The following is a 20,286-nucleotide window of genomic DNA, read 5'->3' as shown; positions in this document are numbered from 1 at the left end:
CTCAGCCGCAGTCAACATGGCAGCGGACAAAAAAATTATATCAAATACAATAATACAAAAGTGACTCAAACGAGGACTTTAACGTCAACCAGCTTCCAACACAAGCCTGACTGGCACACTCTGCCATTCAGTGATTGGACGCTTGACTGCTTAAAAGCCACGTGAGAGATCCTCAAACACCAGTTCGTCGGTGCAATGGGAAACCCTTCTGAAGCCACATCATCATTATCAATGGACCTATTGTCTGGTGCGCGCGCGTGCATGCACATTCTATTACCAGGCTACACTATGAATGCTACCTTAGCACTGCGCGAGCACACAAATGGCCATTTACTCTTGTAAACTGAACCAAGAAGATCAGATGACACTGTGTGTGTGTGTGTGTGAGCTTTTATGTAAAGTCGAGTGAAGTTGCACAACGGTTACCTAAGTAGGTGCCTCATTCACTGCCTGTGGAAAATGTATGAACATTGATAGTGTCCCATCTATCAATGTTCAAACATATGAAATGGTAAAAGACAAAATATGGCGGGTGTGGGGACAGAAAGGGCGGCCGGGTGGTCGACTGGTCGGCCTCACAGTGCAGAGGTCCAGGGTTTTATTTTGGGTAGGGGGCTTCTTTCCTGTGGAGTTTGCATTCTATCCTCGTACCTGCGCGCGTTTTCTCTGGGTGCTCCGGTTTCCTCCCACATTCCAAAAACATGCATGGCAGTGATGACTGAATGCTATAATTGTCTCGATGTGTACATGGTGAATGTAAAAGGTTGTTTGTCTGTTATGTGACCTGCGACGGGTTGTTATGTGACCTGCGACGGGTTCCACCCGAACGGGTTGTTCGGGTGGAAACCGCCTATTACCCGAAAATGGCCAGGATACGATTAAGGATGTGGAACTGTCGCGGCGTGGAATTGAAGCGGATTTACGGGGGACAGGAGGTGTGGGACAGTCTCTTTTCATCAATGGATGCTCCAGCTTCGTGTTTGCTTTCAACATTTACTGTAGCTTGTAGCAGACCCTGACGGCCCTGATCCGCTGTTGAAAAGGACACTTTGATCCTCTCCTCTTTCATCTAGAACTGTTTCATAATACAAAGAGGGAGTAGAAAGTGCTTAAATTGAATGACTGTATCTTTTGTGTTCTGTCACATTATTTGTTATTTAGTTTTTTTTGCTGTTGTTTTGACTTCAGGATGGCGCCGCAAGAGTGGCTGCCTTTACAGCAGCTCCTGTATTTTTTTCTACTTCTTTGTTTCCTTTCCTCTTTTATCACTTTGCTAATGTGAAATGTAAATTTCTACATTGCGAGACTAATAAAGGCTGAAGTCTAATCCAAGCACGCCCGCGACCCTGAAGATAAAGTGGTTCAGATTATGGATAGTTAATGGTTTTTTTTGCTTGTGGATTTCCCATGTAACTTTTCTAACACAAAATATTGGGGATGGTCCAATCCAGACTCCAGGACCAGTTTGGTGTTATACATACTCATTAAAAAGCGCCGATAATACAAGACCCAATACTATATATATGCCAGAATGACCTTTATTTGTGGAGGTAGGATGTATGGCCTGGCATCGCATTATCGAGTATTAGTCCACAGAATCGTTGCAGGAGGGGGTTGCAGGAAGTCTTACCTGAGCTGCGACTGTAGTTTGACTCCTTTTGTGACAAAGTCCTCCCATGTTGGATAACTGGCCTGCAGAAAAAAAGCAGCGGTGTTTATGCTCATCACAGCTATTAAACAAGTTAATTCAAAACCAAATCAACAACACAAGAAAACACACGAAAACAGACAAATGTAGGAATTGTTATCTGGCCAATAATTAAACAATTACACAATTGCAGTACTGCGCTGAAAGAAAAAAAAATGGAGTACGATTGTACAGGTTCAGCTGATCACGGGTAGATCAACCCATATATGCAAATACCCCCGCAAAACGAATAAATAAAAAACAGAATATAAATAAATAGGGGTGGCCCGGTAGTCGAGTGGTTAGCACACCGGCTTCACAGTGCAGAGGTCGGCGGTTCGCGTCCCACCCCGGCCTCCCTGTGTGGAGCTTGCATGCTCTCCCCGGACCCGCGTGGGCCCTCTCCGGGTCCTCCGGCTTCCTCCCACACTCCAAAAACATGCATGGAAGGCAGATTGACCACTCCAAATTATCCCTAGGTGTTGCGTTTTGCGTAGTGGTGATGGCAGGTGCGGATCCCAAAAAGCAGGCAGGAGGGAGCAGGAGGTTGTGTTTGACAAATTGTATTAAAATAAAGTCAGCAGGAACAAAATCTAAAACATCAAAATCGTCTGAACAGAAAAAATACAAAGTATCAAAAGAAAACCAAGATTAAAAGTCCGCCAAGGTAAAACACATGCACAGCATACAAAGCATACATCAGCAATTACCCGACACCGAATGGTCGTGCCGGGAGTCCTTTTAAGTGTCACTGATTGTACCGACCAGCACCTGTGTAGGTGCAGGCGGGGCGGACAGCGCCACCTGTTGGTCGCCAACCAGATCATGACACTAGGTGTGAGTGTGAGAGTGACTGCTGTTCGTCTTTGTGTGCCCTGCGATTGGCTGGCAACCAATTCAGGGTGTCCCCCGCCTCGTGTCCGAAGTCAGCTGAGAGAGGCTCCAGCACCCCCCGCGACCCTAATGAGGAATAAGCGGAAAATGGATGGATGGATGGATATAAATAAATATAAAGATATCAACACTGTCTACAAATATTTTTAACTGCCTATAAAAATATTTGAAACTACAAATATGTCACCAACTTTGTAGCCATTTTGTTAAGAGCAGATTTATGGTTATGAACAGAGGCAATTACTTTTTCTGAAGCCCCCGGTAATTACACAATTGTGAGTTATTTTGGGTCATGGAAAAGAGAGCAGACAGACAAGGAGAGGATCTCATGAGGCGTCCTTCAGGGGCCGCAACCGGGTTTTGACTGATGATGTCATCCCACGCTGCCTCGCAGTTTGCACGGCAGGCGCCGAACTCAGCAGCTGCGCGGCTAGAATTCAACTCTCTGCAACCTGTCTGACCTCTGCCAGTGTGGACGCTCGACGATGAAATGCCTTGAATCTTTTCACGCTGTGCCTGGAGCCTCTTAGGTGCGCACCCACAGAGACTTTTTTAGCTTTGCCGCTAGCCACGAAATGGAGGCGAAGCAATGCATAATTGGGTTTCTTAAGCATAATTTTAATTCATAATAATGTCATCATCTTGCCCAAATTTCACGTGAAGTGGTCATTTTGTTTCTGTGACCTTTATAAAAATGCAGAGTTTTACACGTTTATCGAGTTTTAGTCTGCATTTATTCCCCAGTACATTTTACACACTATGTCCATCGACCTTTAAAATGTTCATCGGAAAGTGATGAATGTCGTCAACCCAACCAAGCATGAGCAGTGAGTCGCGCGTGTTAAACTTGACAGTTCCAACTTTCCACGACTCATCTTTCACGCATCCGTCACTGCGCTTTGAGATTTCGGCTCCGGTGCTTAAACAATCTTTTGATGACTTGAAAAAATTAGTCGGGCAGCCATGCGGGATATGAAGCAAGCCCATCGGTGGGGCCAAAAGCAGTGACGCGATTCATTGGTAGATGGACGATCTGATCGGCTGATAAAATGTCGGCCATGTGGCAAAAATTGTGTGGATGAGGATTTAGCACTAGCCTTGCTTGTTGACAAAAAATGTGGTGAAGTGGTCGCTGAAAGCTTCAAAAAAGATTAATTGAATCACTTGGGAGTAAATGGCGCTTTCCTCGCCCAAACTTTCTACCAAAATTGTTGTGACTGCCAGGAATGTTAACTTCACCAACAGAGCGGCCGTGGGCAAAGCCGTTCCAGCCTTCAGTGTGAAAATACTCAAATTATATTGTCATCTTAGACCAACAACGTCAAAGAGCAAGCGAGCGTGGGCTAAGCTATCAACGCTTTTGTGCGCGACTTCCAGAGTGACTGGTCCAAAGAAAGATTTCATTAAATTGTGGGGCAGCGGACAATCCGCAACGCTGCTCGGGATGACTGGAGGCTCTGTGACACTTATTTCCACTGAGCTCCACGGGGAGTTCCAGCTGCTATAAGAAGAGGAACCAGGCACTAAATGTAGAAACCACAGTCTTGTTGTTCCTGACACGGCGTAGAAAAAATTGCAAAGGGCCTTCTGGCATCCTGGTGAGGGAAGATAGGGGAATGGATGAGGGGGGCGGGGGTGGGGGGGGGGGGGGGGGGGGGGGGGGGGCTCTTGAATCGGAGCAAAAGCAGAAGACACAACATGCGCAGTTTAGGCAGAGGCTAGCAAAGCAGCCGCGGCGTACAACGATTGTCAGAAAATGACGATTACCTACGGCACAATAGGATGTTAGCCGCGTGCGTGTCGGATGCTAAAAGCTAATAATCGCGGTTTCCCATGGCGGAATATTCCTCGACAGAGGCGGAATTCTGGAGGCAGTGTTGAGTTCCTAACTATCACTGCCAAGAGAACAAAAACGTGACAGGCAGTGTGGGGTGGTGTGTGGATTTATACTACCAGTATGTACAGTACTGCAATAGATGTAGTCTTCACAAGTTTTCAGCTCATTAGGGACAGAAGAGAAGATAACCATGTGTTCCGGTCTTCTTCCCCAAAAAGAAAACCTAAAGGCCGATGGGAACATTCTTGGTGGATTTTACACGGGATGACCCTTGCGCTCAAGGGAGAGGGGTCTGGGTTGTGTCACGTATTCCTTTCATGCGAACAAAGCCATATGTGAAGGGTGTCGCTTGAAGTGGGCTCGGAAAGAGATGGGGCAAAAAAATATATAATTGGGAGATGGGGATGGGGCGGGGCAATTGGAACTGCGGGGGAAATTCATCCAAAGCTTAGGCACACGCGGCAGACTCTGTCTCCATAGGTCGAGTTGAGGTGAGCTTTAAAATGTTCTGCAGAGAAAGTTGGCAGTAAAAAAAAGGGTGGAGAGTGGGGGTAGGGGCTCAGTGGCTGTTCAAACAGCAGGTTGAAGGGCTTGTTTGAGCAGCGCAGGTTGAGTCCGAGCGCAGACAAAAGCAGCGAAAGCAGACAGTGCCAACATCAGGTTCATGCACACCCGGGAGAAACGATGAGCTTTTCGAGCAATCCTCATCCCATCCATCCATCCATTTTCCATACCGCTTATTCCTCAGTAGGGTCGCGGGGGTGCGGGAGCCTATCCCAGCTGTCTTCGGGCACGAGGCGGGGGACACCCTGAATTGGTTGCCAGCCAATCGCAAGGCACACAAAGACGTACAACAGACACTCTCACACTCACACCTTGGGACAATTTAGAGTGTTCAATCTGCCTGCCATGCATGTTTTTGGAATGTGGGAGGAAACCGGAGATCCCGGAGAAAACCCACACGGGCCCGGGTAGAACAGGCAAACTCCACACAGGGAGGCCGAACCGGCGACCTCTGCACTGTGAAGCCGGTGTGCTAACCACTCGACTCGCCCAATCCTTATCCCGCTGACATCAATCCGGCATTTCCAATACAAAATTCGGGTGTCAAGGTCACCTAGTTGTGAAACCACCAACACCCCCACGGCCACGACTTGTCAATCAATTCAAGCGCACCGAGCCCTCTGCCTACGGGGTGGGGTTGCTGCTGCAATCGCGCACATGTTCATGTGTCATCAAGGCACACCCTCCATTGAGCGTCACTCATCCGTCACGCGACCTGTTGACTCACGTCCGGCGTGGCCCCTCCCGTGTAACTGCGCATCCCTCCCGAACGTGATCACGAGCAAAGTTGCGTAATACTCATCCCAAAATAAGGGAGCCCCGGAATTGTCCCGAGTTTGATTAGATGCAGTTGGAACTCGTGCTGTTACAGTGTGAGAAAAGAAACATGCCTAGCTGGGATCTTTGCGCAACCGCAAACTTTTTCTCTTTTGATGATGATGAGGAAAGACCTGATTCATAAATCAGCGCATGTCACATGGTGGGTGTCACGGATTCGACATTTAATGAGTCTCTACGCTGAGGGTGTCTGGCATACTTCAAATCGACTGAAAATAAATACAGTAAAGTCTCGTTATATCGATATTCAAGGGAGTCTGAAAAAATATCGATATAACCGGGACTATCGATATATCCGACCCTGTTTGCATGTAATTTTCTCCGTGCATAGAAATAGTATCGATATAACCGGGACTATCGATATATCCAATATCGATATAACGAGACTTTACTGTAAATAAAAGTAAAAAACAGCATCAACACCGATAAAGCGTTCATACGAGGTAGTGGTTCACTGTATCGCTAACAGGCACTCACATAGCTGTAAGAAAATTAAGCTCAGGAACTGTGTGTATGGCAACAAATAATAATAATAATAATAATACATTTTATTTCAAGCGCCTTTCAAAACACCCAAGGACACTTTACAATAAAAACAATAAAACAAAGCACATAACAATAAAACCATAAGTAAAATGATATATAATAAAATAGCAGATAGAACTATACATTGAAAGCAATTTTAAACAAGTGGGTTTTGAGGTGAGCCTTGAAAATAGGGAGGGAGTCAATATTGCGGATGTTGGGTGGAAGAGAATTCCAGAGTTTGGGAGCAGAGCGGCTGAAAGCTCTGCAACCCATCGTGGTGAGACGGGCACAGGGCACATAGAGGTGAAGGGAGGATGAAGATCTGAGGGACCGAGAGGGAACGGAGATTTGAAACAGGTCAGAAAGATAGGGAGGGGCAAGGTTATGGATGGCTTTGAATGTAAACAGAAGTATTTTGAATTCGATACGATGTTTAACAGGTAGCCAGTGGAGTTGCTGGAGGACAGGGGTGATGTGGTGAAAGGAGGGGGTTCTAGTGATGATCCGGGCTGAAGAATTTTGGAGCAGTTGGAGTTTATGGAGAAATTTCTGGTTGATACCGAAGAGAAGTGCGTTGCAATAATCGATGCGGGAGGTGACAAGACTGTGGATAAGGATAGCAGTGGTGTGAGGGGTGAGCGAGGGACGGAGACGGTTAATATTACGGAGGTGGAAATAAGCAGACCGAGTTATGTTATTTATATGGGACTGAAAAGATAATTAGCTATCGAGGATGACACCCAGGCTCTTGACCTGAGGGGAGGGGGACACGGTTGAACTGTCAATGGTGAGAGAGAAACTGTTAGTTTTGTGGAGGGTGGATTTGGTACCGACAAGAAGAAGTTCGGTTTTTTCACTGTTTAGCTTGAGAAAGTTATGGGAAAGCCAGGATTTAATTTCTGAGAGGCAAAGTGAGAGGGATGAAGGTGGAAGTCGGGCTTGCTGGAGAGGTAGAGTTGGGTGTCATCCGCGAAGCAGTGAAAGTGAATGCCAAACTTACGGAAAATATTGCCAAGAGGAAGTAGGTAGATAATAAAGAGAAGTGGCCCCAGGACAGACCCTTGAGGCACACCAGAGGACACAGGAGAGGACCGTGAGGTGAACGAGTTGATTTGGATGAATTGTGAGCGATCAGAGAGATAGGAATGAAACCAGCGGAGTGGGGTATGTGTGATGCCTAGGGTGGAAAGTCTGTCGAGCAGGATAGGGTGGGAAATGGTGTCAAAGGCTGCGGTCAGGTCGAGAAGGATGAGGATGGAGAGTGAACCGGCATCGGCTGCCATAAAAAGATCATTCGTGATTTTTATGAGAGCCGATTCAGTACTGTGGCGGGGGCGGAAACCAGACTGGAATTGTTCGTACAGGTTATTGTGAGTGAGGTGTGAGTGAAGCTGGGACACAACTGTCTTTTCAAGAATTTTGGCGATGAATGGGAGGTGGGAAATTGGACGTAAGTTATTGAAATCGTTTGGGTCTGAGCCAGGTTTTTTCAGGATTGGAGTGACAGCTGCGGTTTTGAGTGGGATAGGAACAATTCCAGTTGATAATGAGGAGTGAATAATGGTAGAAATAAATGGGAGAAGAGAGGGTAAGCAGGACTTTATAAGGATAGTAGGGAGGGGGTCGAGTTGACAGGAGGAGTTCTTGGATTTGGTGATAATGTCTGAGATTAAAGAGGAATGGGGGAGTTCAAAGGCAGAAAGTCGTTGGGAAGGAGTAGAAAGGCTGGGAGAGGTGGGGGGGACAGAGGACCCGAGGTGCTGATGGATTTTGTTTATCTTTTATGAAATGAAGACAGAAACCGTGTCGTCAATAAGCGCAATTCTTCAGTTGACCAAATTGTGATCGTAGGTCAAAATTATAGCATCTGCGACTGGGGGGGGGGGGGGATTTGCAACCGCCTTGGAGAAAAAAAAGGCATGATCGAGTTTGTGATGCTTTTTACGTGTTCATAGTGACTGTGGTTCATATTTTTGTATTTGTGTGACGGCTTAACAAAGTTGTACAAATGAGAAAGGTGGGGGGATTTTGCTATCAAATCCGAAAAACAGCCCCAAGGTTCGCTTGTACAAGTTTCCAGTTGGACGACTTTGGCTATTCGATTTGTGTACGCAGACACGCACAAGGTTTCAATTTCACTCAGCAGGCCGAGGAGGAGGAATAGGGGTGGTGGGGGTCTGATGTTGTCGGGAGCGACATTTTCCTTTCAAGTAACCGACTGACGAGTGGAAAAGAACTCAGTGAATTCTCGCAGGGCGTTGTGGTAAAACCTTGGATTGGTCGCCAGGTCATATATAAGGAAACATCCTACTCACTTATGCTCGGACTAGCGAGTCGCCAATCAAGCAAATCCGATTTTGCTTCTCATCAAACTTGCTGTGCTTGTCGATTGGCATTGCGCAACATCTCCAATTTCGGGTTTAGTGGATTAAAAAAAAGGGAGCGCGGGGGCGTGTCGACCTAAAATTTGATATTAAAAGCAAGATCCGCTTCGTTCCACCCTGGGGTTGACTTGGCACAGGGAAATCGTGGCATATTTTTGGAATGGGGTGCTCACAGGACATGGATGCACATTCCTCGAGTTGTTCCTTTGTCGACGCGACGTGTCTGCGTGTTTACCCAATTAGCACAATGACTCCAATGAGCTGGGGCATGTTAGTGCCAGACTCATTGAGTGATCGGTGGCACACCCACCCCCCCCTCAATGAGAGCGATTTACCCCCGGCAGAAAGGCCGATTAATTCCACATGACTGTCAGCGCATGCCAACGAGGCAGAAGGCATGCGCGACTGCCCTGGTTAGGAACTGGCCATGGCTGCCAAACGACGCCAATCCTGATCCTGCGCGGCGGGCACAGGCACACAAACACTGTCTCAAATCGATGAGAAGGTTTCTTCAGCCGTCATCTGTACAAAAGTGAAGGTTTCGGACGTTTCGCCTCCTATCCAAGAGGCTTCGTCAGCGAACTAAAGTCTGACTGGTCGTATTGGCCCTATTTATATATCCCTAATGTCCAGACCTGGTGGCGCCGGACACAGCTATGATAAGTCCCTACTCTCAGGTTGGGGGGGCAGAGGACCCCTCCCTGTGGCCCCACTGATTGTTCCTACATTCCTGACTAACGACTGGCCTATTACCCCCACTCCCACCGGTATCACCTCATCAGCATAACGACCCTCATCAGCATTACGAAAGTTGCCTAACCTGTTTTGCCTAAGCAGGCTATTGTATGAGCGATCCAAATTGAACCAAATTGAACCTCACCCCCCACAACCGGTTTAATGAAGGATTTTGTTGTTTTATAAGAATCGCTTCTTTTACCCCCCTTTCAAACCATCTATGTTCTTTCGCTAAGATTTTAACCTCATTGTCGTCAAATGAGTGGTTGCTAGCTTTTAGGTGCAAATGTACTGCCGATTGAGGTCCACTTATATTATCCCTGCGATGTTGATAAAGTCTTTTTTTTGAGAATTTGAGTCTCCCCAATGTACAGCTCTTTACAATTTTCATTCTTACAATGTATGGAATAAACTACATTACTTAGTTTTTCATTTGGTAGCCTATCTTTTGGATGCACTAATTTTTGCCTTAACGTGTTTATCGGTTTGAAATAAGTGGGAATTTTATGTTGCCAAAGGACGCTTTGTAATTTTTCAGAAACTCCTGCAATGTACAATGTAGAAATCTGCCTTAATACTACGTATTTTCAATTTCGGGATTTTTTTTTTAAACAAATTCATGGTTGTGCTATGGGCTCACCAGTTTCACCCATAGTGGCTAATCTTTACATGGAAGAGATGGAGAAACAGGCCCTCACATCCTTCCCAGGGACAAAACCTAGACACTGGTTTAGATATGTGGACGATACTTTTGTCATAATTAAGAAACAAGAAATTCAATCCTTCACAGATCACCTCAACTCTGTAGACTTCAACATTAAATTTACTCGTGAGGACATTCAAGAGAACCAACTAGCCTTCTTGGATTGTAAAGTAATTTTAAAAGAGGACAGAGCGCTAAAAACAGAAGTCTTTAGGAAGGCTACGCACCCTGACCAATACTTACTTTTTGACTCTAACCACCCTTTACAACATAAACTAGGAGTTATCAGAACCCTCCAGCATAGGGCTAAACTAATACCAACTAGCACTGAAGGTAGAGAGAAGGAGTCAAAACATATCAGGAGAGCACTCACTAACTGTGGGTACCCTCAGTGGTCAATCAACAAATGTCAGAAAGAAAGAATAGGGAATGAAACCAATAATTCTAAAGATACAAAAAGGAGAGGAGTAGCACTACCGTACATTGCAGGAATTTCTGAAAAATTACAAAGAGTCCTTTGGCAACATAAAATTCCCACTTATTTCAAACCGATAAACACGTTAAGGCAAAAATTAGTGCATCCAAAAGATAGGCTACCAAATGAAAAACTAAGTAATGTAGTTTATTCCATACATTGTAAGAATGAAAATTGTAAAGAGCAGTACATTGGGGAGACTCAACAAATTCTCAAAAAAAGACTTTATCAACATCGCAGGGAAAATACTAGTGGGCCTCAATCGGCAGTACATTTGCACCTAAAAGCTAGCAACCACTCATTTGATGACAATGAGGTTAAAATCTTAGCGAAAGAACATAGATGGTTTGAAAGGGGGGTAAAAGAAGCGATTCTTATAAAACAACAAAATCCTTCATTAAACCGGTCTGGTGGGGTGAGGTTCAATTTGGATCGCTCATACAATAGCCTGCTTAGGCAAAACAAGTTAGGCAACTTTCGTAATGCTGATGAGGTGATACCGGTGGGAGTGGGGATAATAGGCCAGTCGTTAGTCAGGAATGTAGGAACAATCAGTGGGGCCACAGGGAGGGGTCCTCTGTCCCCCCCAACCTGAGAGTAGGGACCTATCATAGCTGTGTCCGGCGCCACCAGGTCTGGACATTAGGGATATATAAATAGAGCCAATACGACCAGTCAGACTTTAGTTCGCTGACGAAGCCTCTTGGATAGGAGGCGAAACGTCCGAAACCTTCACTTTTGTACAGATGACGGCTGAAGAAACCTTCTCATCGATGGACCACTCCTGTACGACTGAGAGCTTACACAGACGCACTGTCTCAAATGTATGGGACTCACTTTCATTCACCCTGTCGCTCTCCCTCTCTCACACACACACACACACACACACACACACACACACACACACACACACACACACACACACACACACACACACACACACACACACACACACACACACACACACATGTGCACACACCATCACACTCAAAGAACACATTCTCTCATGAAACACACTGTCCTGCACATACAGTCACCCTCTCTCACGTTCACATGCTCTGTCAGACTCTCACACCAACACTCACTCGAACACACACTTTCCTCTGCGGAAAACAGACACATTCATCTCACACATAACGCACGCTCACTCACTGCCTCTGACAGAAACACAGAGTCACTGGCTCTCACGTGTCATGTACTCTCACTCAATGCCTCTCACAGATGGACACAGTCATTGGCTGTGGCACATAATAATAATAATAATAATAATAATAATAATAATAATAATACATTTCACTTATCAGCACCTTTCAAAACTCTCACATACGCAAACATTGTCACACACCTGTGTGGCTTGTGTGCACTCTGAAACTTTCTCGCTGGCCATCAAAATCACTCTCGCACAAACCCTCTTACATGCACATGAACGGTCAGAGTGGGTGTCACATTGTGGAACACACACACTGATTCCCTCGCAGGCACACACACACATGCATGGATGGACACACACACACAGATACGCACACACGCGCTTATTCCCGCTAAGGTTCAAGTACACATGAGTCACGTCTCGCTCTACAAGTTCTATCAGGTGAGCAGCAAATTGTTTGACATCGACGTGAAATCCGAGACTCCTTATTTTCTCGCCTTTGTCAGCCGGCTCCCAGATATCAAATGGGAAATTTAGCAAATAATCGCCAGGTCGCCGGGCGACTCATTCAAGGAGCCGCCGTTACGCAAACCTCAGCGGGTTTCTCAAGCCAAGAAATTTCATCGTATAGTTATCGTGTCACAATCGAGACAGTAAAAGCCTCAATCGAGACGTCACGTGCCACATTCCGCTTTGGTCTTTCGTGTCAGACCTTGGCTGGCGTATGCCGTTATCTGTGACTTGATTTTGGCGACACTGCTCCTCTTCTGTGTGCTCCCTGTCCTATCAGAAGCTCTTTAAACGTTCAGGTCAATTGAAAATGACCATATTCATAAGCATTAAAAATAAAAACATATTCAAAAAACATTAAATGCGAAATGAGTTGAAATGTTCTGATTCATGGTGCCAAATTGCTAAATTAAATGAATATTGTTGTATGCTGCAAAATGTTTCAGGGGGCCTAGGTGGTGAATGGAGTAATTTTTTTCAAGGAAATGTTTCAATTTTTCTCAGGGGTAATTTGTTTCAGGAAAAGTTCAAGAAATCCCCAAAAATTAATTTTTAGGGATTACAATTTTTGGGGAAGGAAACCCCTGTTACAGAAGTCAATAAGAATCTTAAGAGAACAGAATTGCCAGACTACAAATATTACAGTTCTTCTGGCTCGTGATTCCTGACATTTCCTGTAAAAGTCAGCCAAGACATCTTTTTTTCACATCGTTTACAGTCTGGAACAAACGTCGACTAAATGTGTGCCTTTAGGATCGAGTTGTGAAAGAGGCTTGTGATCCAACTTGTGAAAGTGTGAAAAGCTGGGCCTGGGATCGCTTGTTTGCGTTCAGGTTGTATTTTCTCAACTGATGTCAGTCAAAAAGAATGCTGTTTTTAAAAGACTGGCATAATTTCTATTTTAAAAAAACATGTTCACTACAAATTGTGGATTATTGTTTCTTTCCATCTGTTAAAATACTCAGTCAAAAGGTTTGCTTTATTGGTGGCTTTCTTGTTTTCCCAATTTTTTTCCATATACAGACGCTTACGAACAAGCTACATTCCGAGTGGTTGTTCGTAAGGTGAATTTGTTCGTAAGTTGCTTCGGTGCTATATTTTGTATGGAATGTATGTTTAAAGGACAACTGACACCATTTTTTTGTTTCCTAACTAACATCAGAAAAACGTTTTATAGCATCGAAAATACTCAAAACATGCACGATATTTTTAGTCAAATGCAAAACAACAATAAAAATGACTTAAAGTGTGCTAAAACTGCAACAAATTGAGCTGCAAATTGGGGGTTTTCAGAAAGTCCCGCCCCCAGTTCGTGACGTCACGGCAAGACGTCTTGCCTTGCTCGAGAATCAAAACAATGGCTTCAGATTCGGAGAATATGCTTTCTTGTTACTCATCCAGTCATGAATATGATTCAAATAGTTCAGAAGAGGAAAGCATACGTGTTTGCAATCGATTAAATGAGTCCTCTCATATCAATATGAGCCGTCAATGACAGCAATGTAGCGTTTCAAACAAAGGCAGAAGATGGTGTCCAAGCTCCGTTGGAAATGGGCTGATTTGTCTGCTGGGAATTTGTGTCAACTCGTATCAAATAGTAGTCTTGGTTCAACACACGATTCACCATTGCATTATTTATGTGTTTTCCTTCTCTCGTCTGGAAAAGGTGCACAATACAAAATCTAACTTAGAGAGCCCCCTTCAGAGTCCGAATATTTTTCGACATACCCGCAAAAATATTCGTATGTACCGTTGTTCGTAACTCAAATGTTCGTAAGTTGGGTAGCGTCTGTATTATTTCATAAACTATGCAAAGAGACTTAAAGGACAACCAACATCACTTTTTTGTTTCCCAACTGACATCAGAAAAATGTTTGATAGCATCTAAAATACCCAAAACACGCAGTATGATATTTTTTGTCAAATGCAAAACATCAATAAAAAATGACTTAAAGTGGCCAAAATCTGCAAAAAAATGAACCCGGAAGTGGCCAGTTTCAGAAGGTCCAGCTCCCTTGTTTGTGGCGTCACCCCGAGACGTCTTGCCTTGCTGGAGAATCAAAACAACGGCTTCAGATTCGGAGAATATACTTTCTTGTTACTCATCCAGTCATGAATATGATTCAAATACTGTAAAGTCTCGTTATATCGATATCGGTTATATTGATAATACTGCTTATTACGACACTATTTTCATTTCCCGTGGACATTTCTCGTCTTTTTATGTATAATTACTTCCGTTTAGTATGATTTGTGGTTTTTACGATAATCCGGTTACTACGGTGCTCTTTTTCATCTCCCGCCGGCCATTTTGCTGTTTATATCGATACACGCCATCGGCCGCGCCATTGGTCGACTTGGTCACGTGAGTTTGTTACGTGACCAGCTCCCGTGTAGCAGAGCCATTTTCATTTTCAGACGCTAGCTCGTGTGTAGCAGACGAAATTGAAGTGTTTGTGTTAAAAGGTAAAAACGGGAAGCAGAAGAAGATTGATGACTTTTTTAAATTGCATACATAATACAGTAAGATGTAAGTGTTGCAGTTTCCTTGTTGTGTTATGTACATGACCACTGTACTGTATATGAATGCAATCGTTTTTTGCAACAATGTTTCATGTTTTGTCTGCTGAAGCGTGATGATTTTGAAAATTAGTGTATTAAAGGACAACCGATATCACTTTTTATTCAAATGCAAAACACCAATAAAAATGACTTCACGCCAAGACGTCTTGCATTGCTTGTGAATCCAAACAATGCCTTCAGATTCGGATAATATGCTTTCTTGTTACACATCCAGTTATGAATATGATTCAAATACACTGTAGTTCTGAAGAGGAAAGCATACATATTTGCAATCGATTCAAGAATTTATTCCGTGCCATTTTGAAGCAACAGGGGGGGAAATGTAGCACTAAAAAAGAGGCAGAAAATGGCAACAAAGCACCGTGTAAGGAATTAATCAGCCCGTTTCCACAGGCTGATTAATTCCTTACACAGAGCTTTGTTGCCCTCTTCTGCCTCTTTTTGGTGCAACACGAAGTTTTCAGACCAAACAAGTACAGCAAAATGCATTGATGTGATGGAAGGACTGCTACAATGTGTCCTTTTTTCGGTCAGGAGCGTTCCTTCAGTGACGTAGGGTGAGGACTCGTCACCAACTCAAAAACAAGACTTCCAGAATATTCAGCACGAGTCTTAAAATGTAAAATATAGCTATATGCGGTGGAATCTTTGTAAAATACGCTCAGTAGAAGTCATTTGAAGCCATTTTACAAATTATGGACAGAACTTGTCCGAAAAAAATGTTCATTTGATCCTAAACCGCTGTTTGGAACTTATCCAGTCAGTTGAGTTTACAGCTTGCAAGTGCACACTCGTTAGTCAAAGAAAATAAACAGTTCGTATGTCAGGGCACCAATGATGACCATCCACCATTCATCCATCCTTCCCATAAAAAAACAAACAAAACATACTGATGCATCGCTGAGTCAGAAACTTATTCAAAATGATAAAATTAAGTACCGGTCCTTACTTACACCAGTTGTCAAAATACGATTCCTCATTCGTGACATGTTGTGCTTTGCTTATAAACAGAAGGCCAAACAATGTGCACGGACGAAATGGAAAAAATGCTCCACAATGAATGAAGGCAGTCTCCCTTGAAGCTGCAAATTTTTAAAAATTATCCATAACTTCATTTAAATGATTACCTTCATGTCGTTCATGATGAGCTGGAAGAGACCTCCCAAGGCGCTGCATTCCTTCTCTATGCCCGCATCCATTTTCCACGCAAGCAAAAAAAATCCTCCGAAACAACTTGGGTCTTCTTTGAAATAAAAAACTGAATAAAATTACATGTAAAAAATGTTACTTTTTCAAATACTCCCAATGGTAGGATAAATGGAGGCTTTTGTATGAGGTGAACGTTCTAGCACTTGTAGGGCAAAAGTCCACTCTGTCGTGTACGTGTGTCAAATAAACAGCTCACAAAAAATGTGCACGACAAGAAAAACGGACACAAAAATAGAGAAGGGGGGGCTCTCAGTCGATGCTAGCCGCCGGCCATGTGGATAAACGTCCCGAAGAAGAGCACATTTTTCCTGACTGAAACGAGCAAGCTTACCCGCGATATGATGAAAAGTTGGCCGCTGACTGCGAGCTAATTGCGGCTAGGTGGCTAACTCCGCTAGCAACCTGAAGCTACGAGCGTGGACATGGGGCACTACTTCACCACTCGGTCGCTATTCCGCCCTAGGGCTTCTTTTTAATTGATTTTTTTTTCTAAAAACGAAAATCAGATGTCATCGTTTCCCGGCGGGGCGTCGATGTTGCCTTGCGACCAGTTTCAGACGCCGTACAATCTGCAACGGACAGGGTGCGATCTCGTTACTTCCAGTGAGAATGGGGAACCCGTTTGCGTGCGCGTGTACACCGTGCATATGTAACGTGTGTAGTTTTCTCTGAGTCACCAAGGTAGTCATGGCCATCAACTTCTACATCCTGTTTAAAATTTCAAAATAAGTCTAAACATCATCCCAAAAAACACTATTTCCTTTCGGCTTTTCCCTTTGAGGGGTCGCCACACCAAATCATTAAAGGTTTGATGGCTGAGATTTTACGTCGGATGCCCTTCCTGACACAACCGTCTGTATTTATCCGGGCTTGGGACAGGCACAAGAAGACGTATTTCCTTTGTTACTACAGAACAAGCAACTCGCTCAGTAAAAGACTCCTAAACACAAAATGGTCATCGGCACAGCAACATTCAAAAAAGCAAAAACTATACTCACCATTTGATGACAATGTATTCTACTATATGGAAGAAGCATTCCGGAAAACTGTTGCATTCACAGGATGTGCCTCGGGAAATGGTCCAATGGAACGGACTCGTGTAAAATGGAAGGACGGCATCTAAAGATCAGGCAGACATTATGACGTCGGCCACACAAAGGTGAACCACTCAGAATTCCGCGATCAAGTTTGTGTTTATTTCATTTTGCAATGGATCATATAAATAGTCAGCTGTGAAAAGTCACAAGGGGTTGTCCATTTTTTTGTCTTTTTCCCAACACTGTTGTAGCTAGGTCCTTGTTTTTTTTTCTTTTTTTTTTTACAAAAAGCTCACAGTGCAGCAACACACTGATGTGTTGTCACCTGTGATGACGAGCATTTTTGTGCATGCAAGTTAATCTGATTGCCCCCTTACACAGGAAAACAATAGACAATCAAACTTCTTTTTTTAGATTGGCATTAAAATGCTCTCCTGATCACAAAATGTGTTTTTTTCATCAAAAAAATTGGTCACGATCTAAACAGAGCAGAATCAATACAGTACATGGAAGAGAATATCTTTGTGTTGTCATATTATTTGTTATTTAGGTTTTTTTCTGTTTTTTTTTTTTTAACTTTATATTACTTCCGGGTTGAGTGAACGCTGGCGCGTGTGGCGGCCGCTGCTCACCCGCAGAAAAAATGTCCTGTGACTGTAAAGTGTCCTTGAGGGTTTTGAAAGGCGCTTATAAATGAAATGTATTATTATATAATGTGTTGATCTTACCGTGAAATGGGCATCTCTTTTCCTACATTACATCACAAACAGAATTTCAAAGATGCTTTATCTTCCTGTCACAGTATATATACTAAATTATCATCTCGTTCCCTATATTACATCACAAAAACACAATATACATATTTCGGGAGGATGTAAGTGAGGTTTAGTTGTCATTATAAAAAGCAAAAAAAGCATTGATTTTGAATGACACTCTGTTAACCCTCACCCAAATGTGTGATGGTCGCACACGCATGCGCACATGCATTCACGAAGCCGCACATTTTATTTTGATGTCTAGGCCGGTATCTGGTCATGAGTGCTTCCTGACGGCTTGACTGCGTATCCCGGTGGAGGGAAGTGTTTGTTGTGGAAAGTAGTCGTGGGAGTATCCAGGAGGGGCGGAAAAACGAGTGGCTAAACAGCCAGTAGAATCCAAAATTAATGTTAGCCCCTAACAGAGTGACTGTTCGACAAAATTAAATCTAATAGAAAAAAAATAGAACAGAAAACAATCGTAAAACGTTATTGCAATTATACGTTGCGCGCGCGCAAGATGTGCGCGCGTGTGTGTGTGTGTGTTTGTTTTGCTGCGTCATCACCTGGCAACAAGCGAGTCACTACCCAATGTCGCCATAGCAACCTTTTTGGATGTGCTGAATCATTGGGGCCATCCAAATCCTAGTTTGGTTTCCATGGAAACGGGAATAATGGATTTTTTTTTGTTCCTGTGTAGATTGATGAGAAGGTTTCTTCAGCCATCATCTGTACTTCTGTACATCTGTACTCATCAAAGTACAGATGACGGCTGAAGAAACCTTCTCATCGATGGACCACTCCTGTACGACTGGGATTTTACACTGACGTCCTGTGTATATTGTATCCCTCTTTCTTTCTACACTCATTTGGCACATTTGTCTTATATGTATATTGTTATGATCTGCAGTGTTCTGTAAAACAACGAGTCTAAAAATCGCTATATAAATGAAGATGCGTTGTAATGTATTGCTTTGCATAATATTATGTTATTTTCTATGACTGTAAAGTGACCTTGAGAGATTTGAAAGGCGCTTATAAATGAAAGGTATTATTACTCTTTCTTGCGGTAACTTGTGAAAAGTTGGAAGAACTGCCACATTACTTGTTCTACTTTGTACAACAGTGTCGTCTGGTGTCTAGAGATAGTACTACTTTATGATCATCCATTGCTGGATCCTGTTATTCCATCCATCCATCCATTTTCCGTACCGCTTATTCCTCATTAAGGTCGCGGGGGTTGCTGGAGCCTATCTCAGCTGTCTTCGGGCACGAGGCGGGGGACACCCTGAATTGGTTGCCAGCCAATCACAGGGCACCCAAGGACAAACAACAGTCACTCTCACTCTCACACTCACGCCTAGGGACAATTTGGAGTCTTCAATCTGCCTGCCATGCATGTTTTTGGAATGTGGGAGGAAACCGGAGGACCTGGAGAAAACCCACACGGGCGCGGGGGGAACATGCATACCACACAGGGAGGCCCGGACCGGGACGCGAAACGGCGACCTCTGCACTGTGAAGCCGGTGTGCGAACCACTTGACTACCGGGCCGAATCCTGTTATTCCACTGTTTTGTTTATTTGTAGAAATATATTTATTTCCCAATTTAAGATAGTTAGAAATTTATTAAAGGATATAATTGGATACAAAATTAATTTGTAAATATTTTAAACGTGCAATGCAGTCCTGCGGAAACTAAAAGTTTCACGTGTTTTTTAAAACTAATTCTTCAGTCTGCAAAATAATCACAATCGCCCTAACAATGAATGGTATCTTCCAAAACCTGTAAATTGGGTTTAACGAAACAAGGCACAGAATAGGTAGTTTTGCACAGAAGTGCCTTTAATGTACACAATTTGATTAGATACAAACATATTCACATGGAGTACAAACATCTTGTGCATATTGAAGTAGACAACAATCTTCATTTTAATCATTTTCTGAATGATTGCATGAGATTGGAAGGCCCCACTGGCTTGTCTAAAATGAGCCAATTCAGTGTCCGAATTTGCAAAACTAAATATACAAGTTAATTCAAGTTAAAAACATCAATGAAATGAGATTATCTGTTCATTTCAAATCCAGTACGGCCTTTAATGCGTGTTTAACGCATGTTAGACCAAGAAATCAAATATTGTTGGTGCATAGTGGAACAAATTCCCCAAAAGTGATCCAATTTTGAGTGCAAACAACAGGGAATTATGTTCAATTGTATAAAAAGCTGGCATTGATTAAATTAACATGTTAAACTTTTGCTTTAGCTACTTTTTTTATTTAATTATGTATGACGGCAAATATTATTAAAATTGGACCGAACACAATTTATCTTTATATTATTATTTCAAATGATAAAAGAGAACTTGGGTTAATTTGCTTTTAAAAGGTGGAATAAATG

General features: G+C 43.4%; 1 protein-coding gene across 1 annotated transcript in view; it reads right to left on the bottom strand.

The window, feature by feature from the left end:
* The window catches only part of mtss1 (MTSS I-BAR domain containing 1), a 39,679-nt gene extending 22,926 nt beyond the window's left edge, over positions 1-16,753 (bottom strand). Inside the window, 2 exon segments of the mRNA XM_089010041.1 lie at positions 1,631-1,692; positions 16,015-16,753. Of these exon segments, the coding sequence (XP_088866167.1) occupies positions 1,631-1,692; positions 16,015-16,086 (134 nt within the window). The 5' untranslated portion in view covers positions 16,087-16,753.
* Positions 16,754-20,286: the final 3,533 nt, after the last annotated feature.

This window comes from Hippocampus bargibanti, linkage group LG12 (assembly GCF_051943395.1).
Source record: "Hippocampus bargibanti isolate YZ-2025 linkage group LG12, ASM5194339v1, whole genome shotgun sequence".
Classification (NCBI taxonomy): Eukaryota; Metazoa; Chordata; class Actinopteri; order Syngnathiformes; family Syngnathidae; genus Hippocampus; species Hippocampus bargibanti.
Note: the sequence above shows the minus strand (reverse complement) of the source record. Positions and strands in the feature narration are given on the sequence as shown.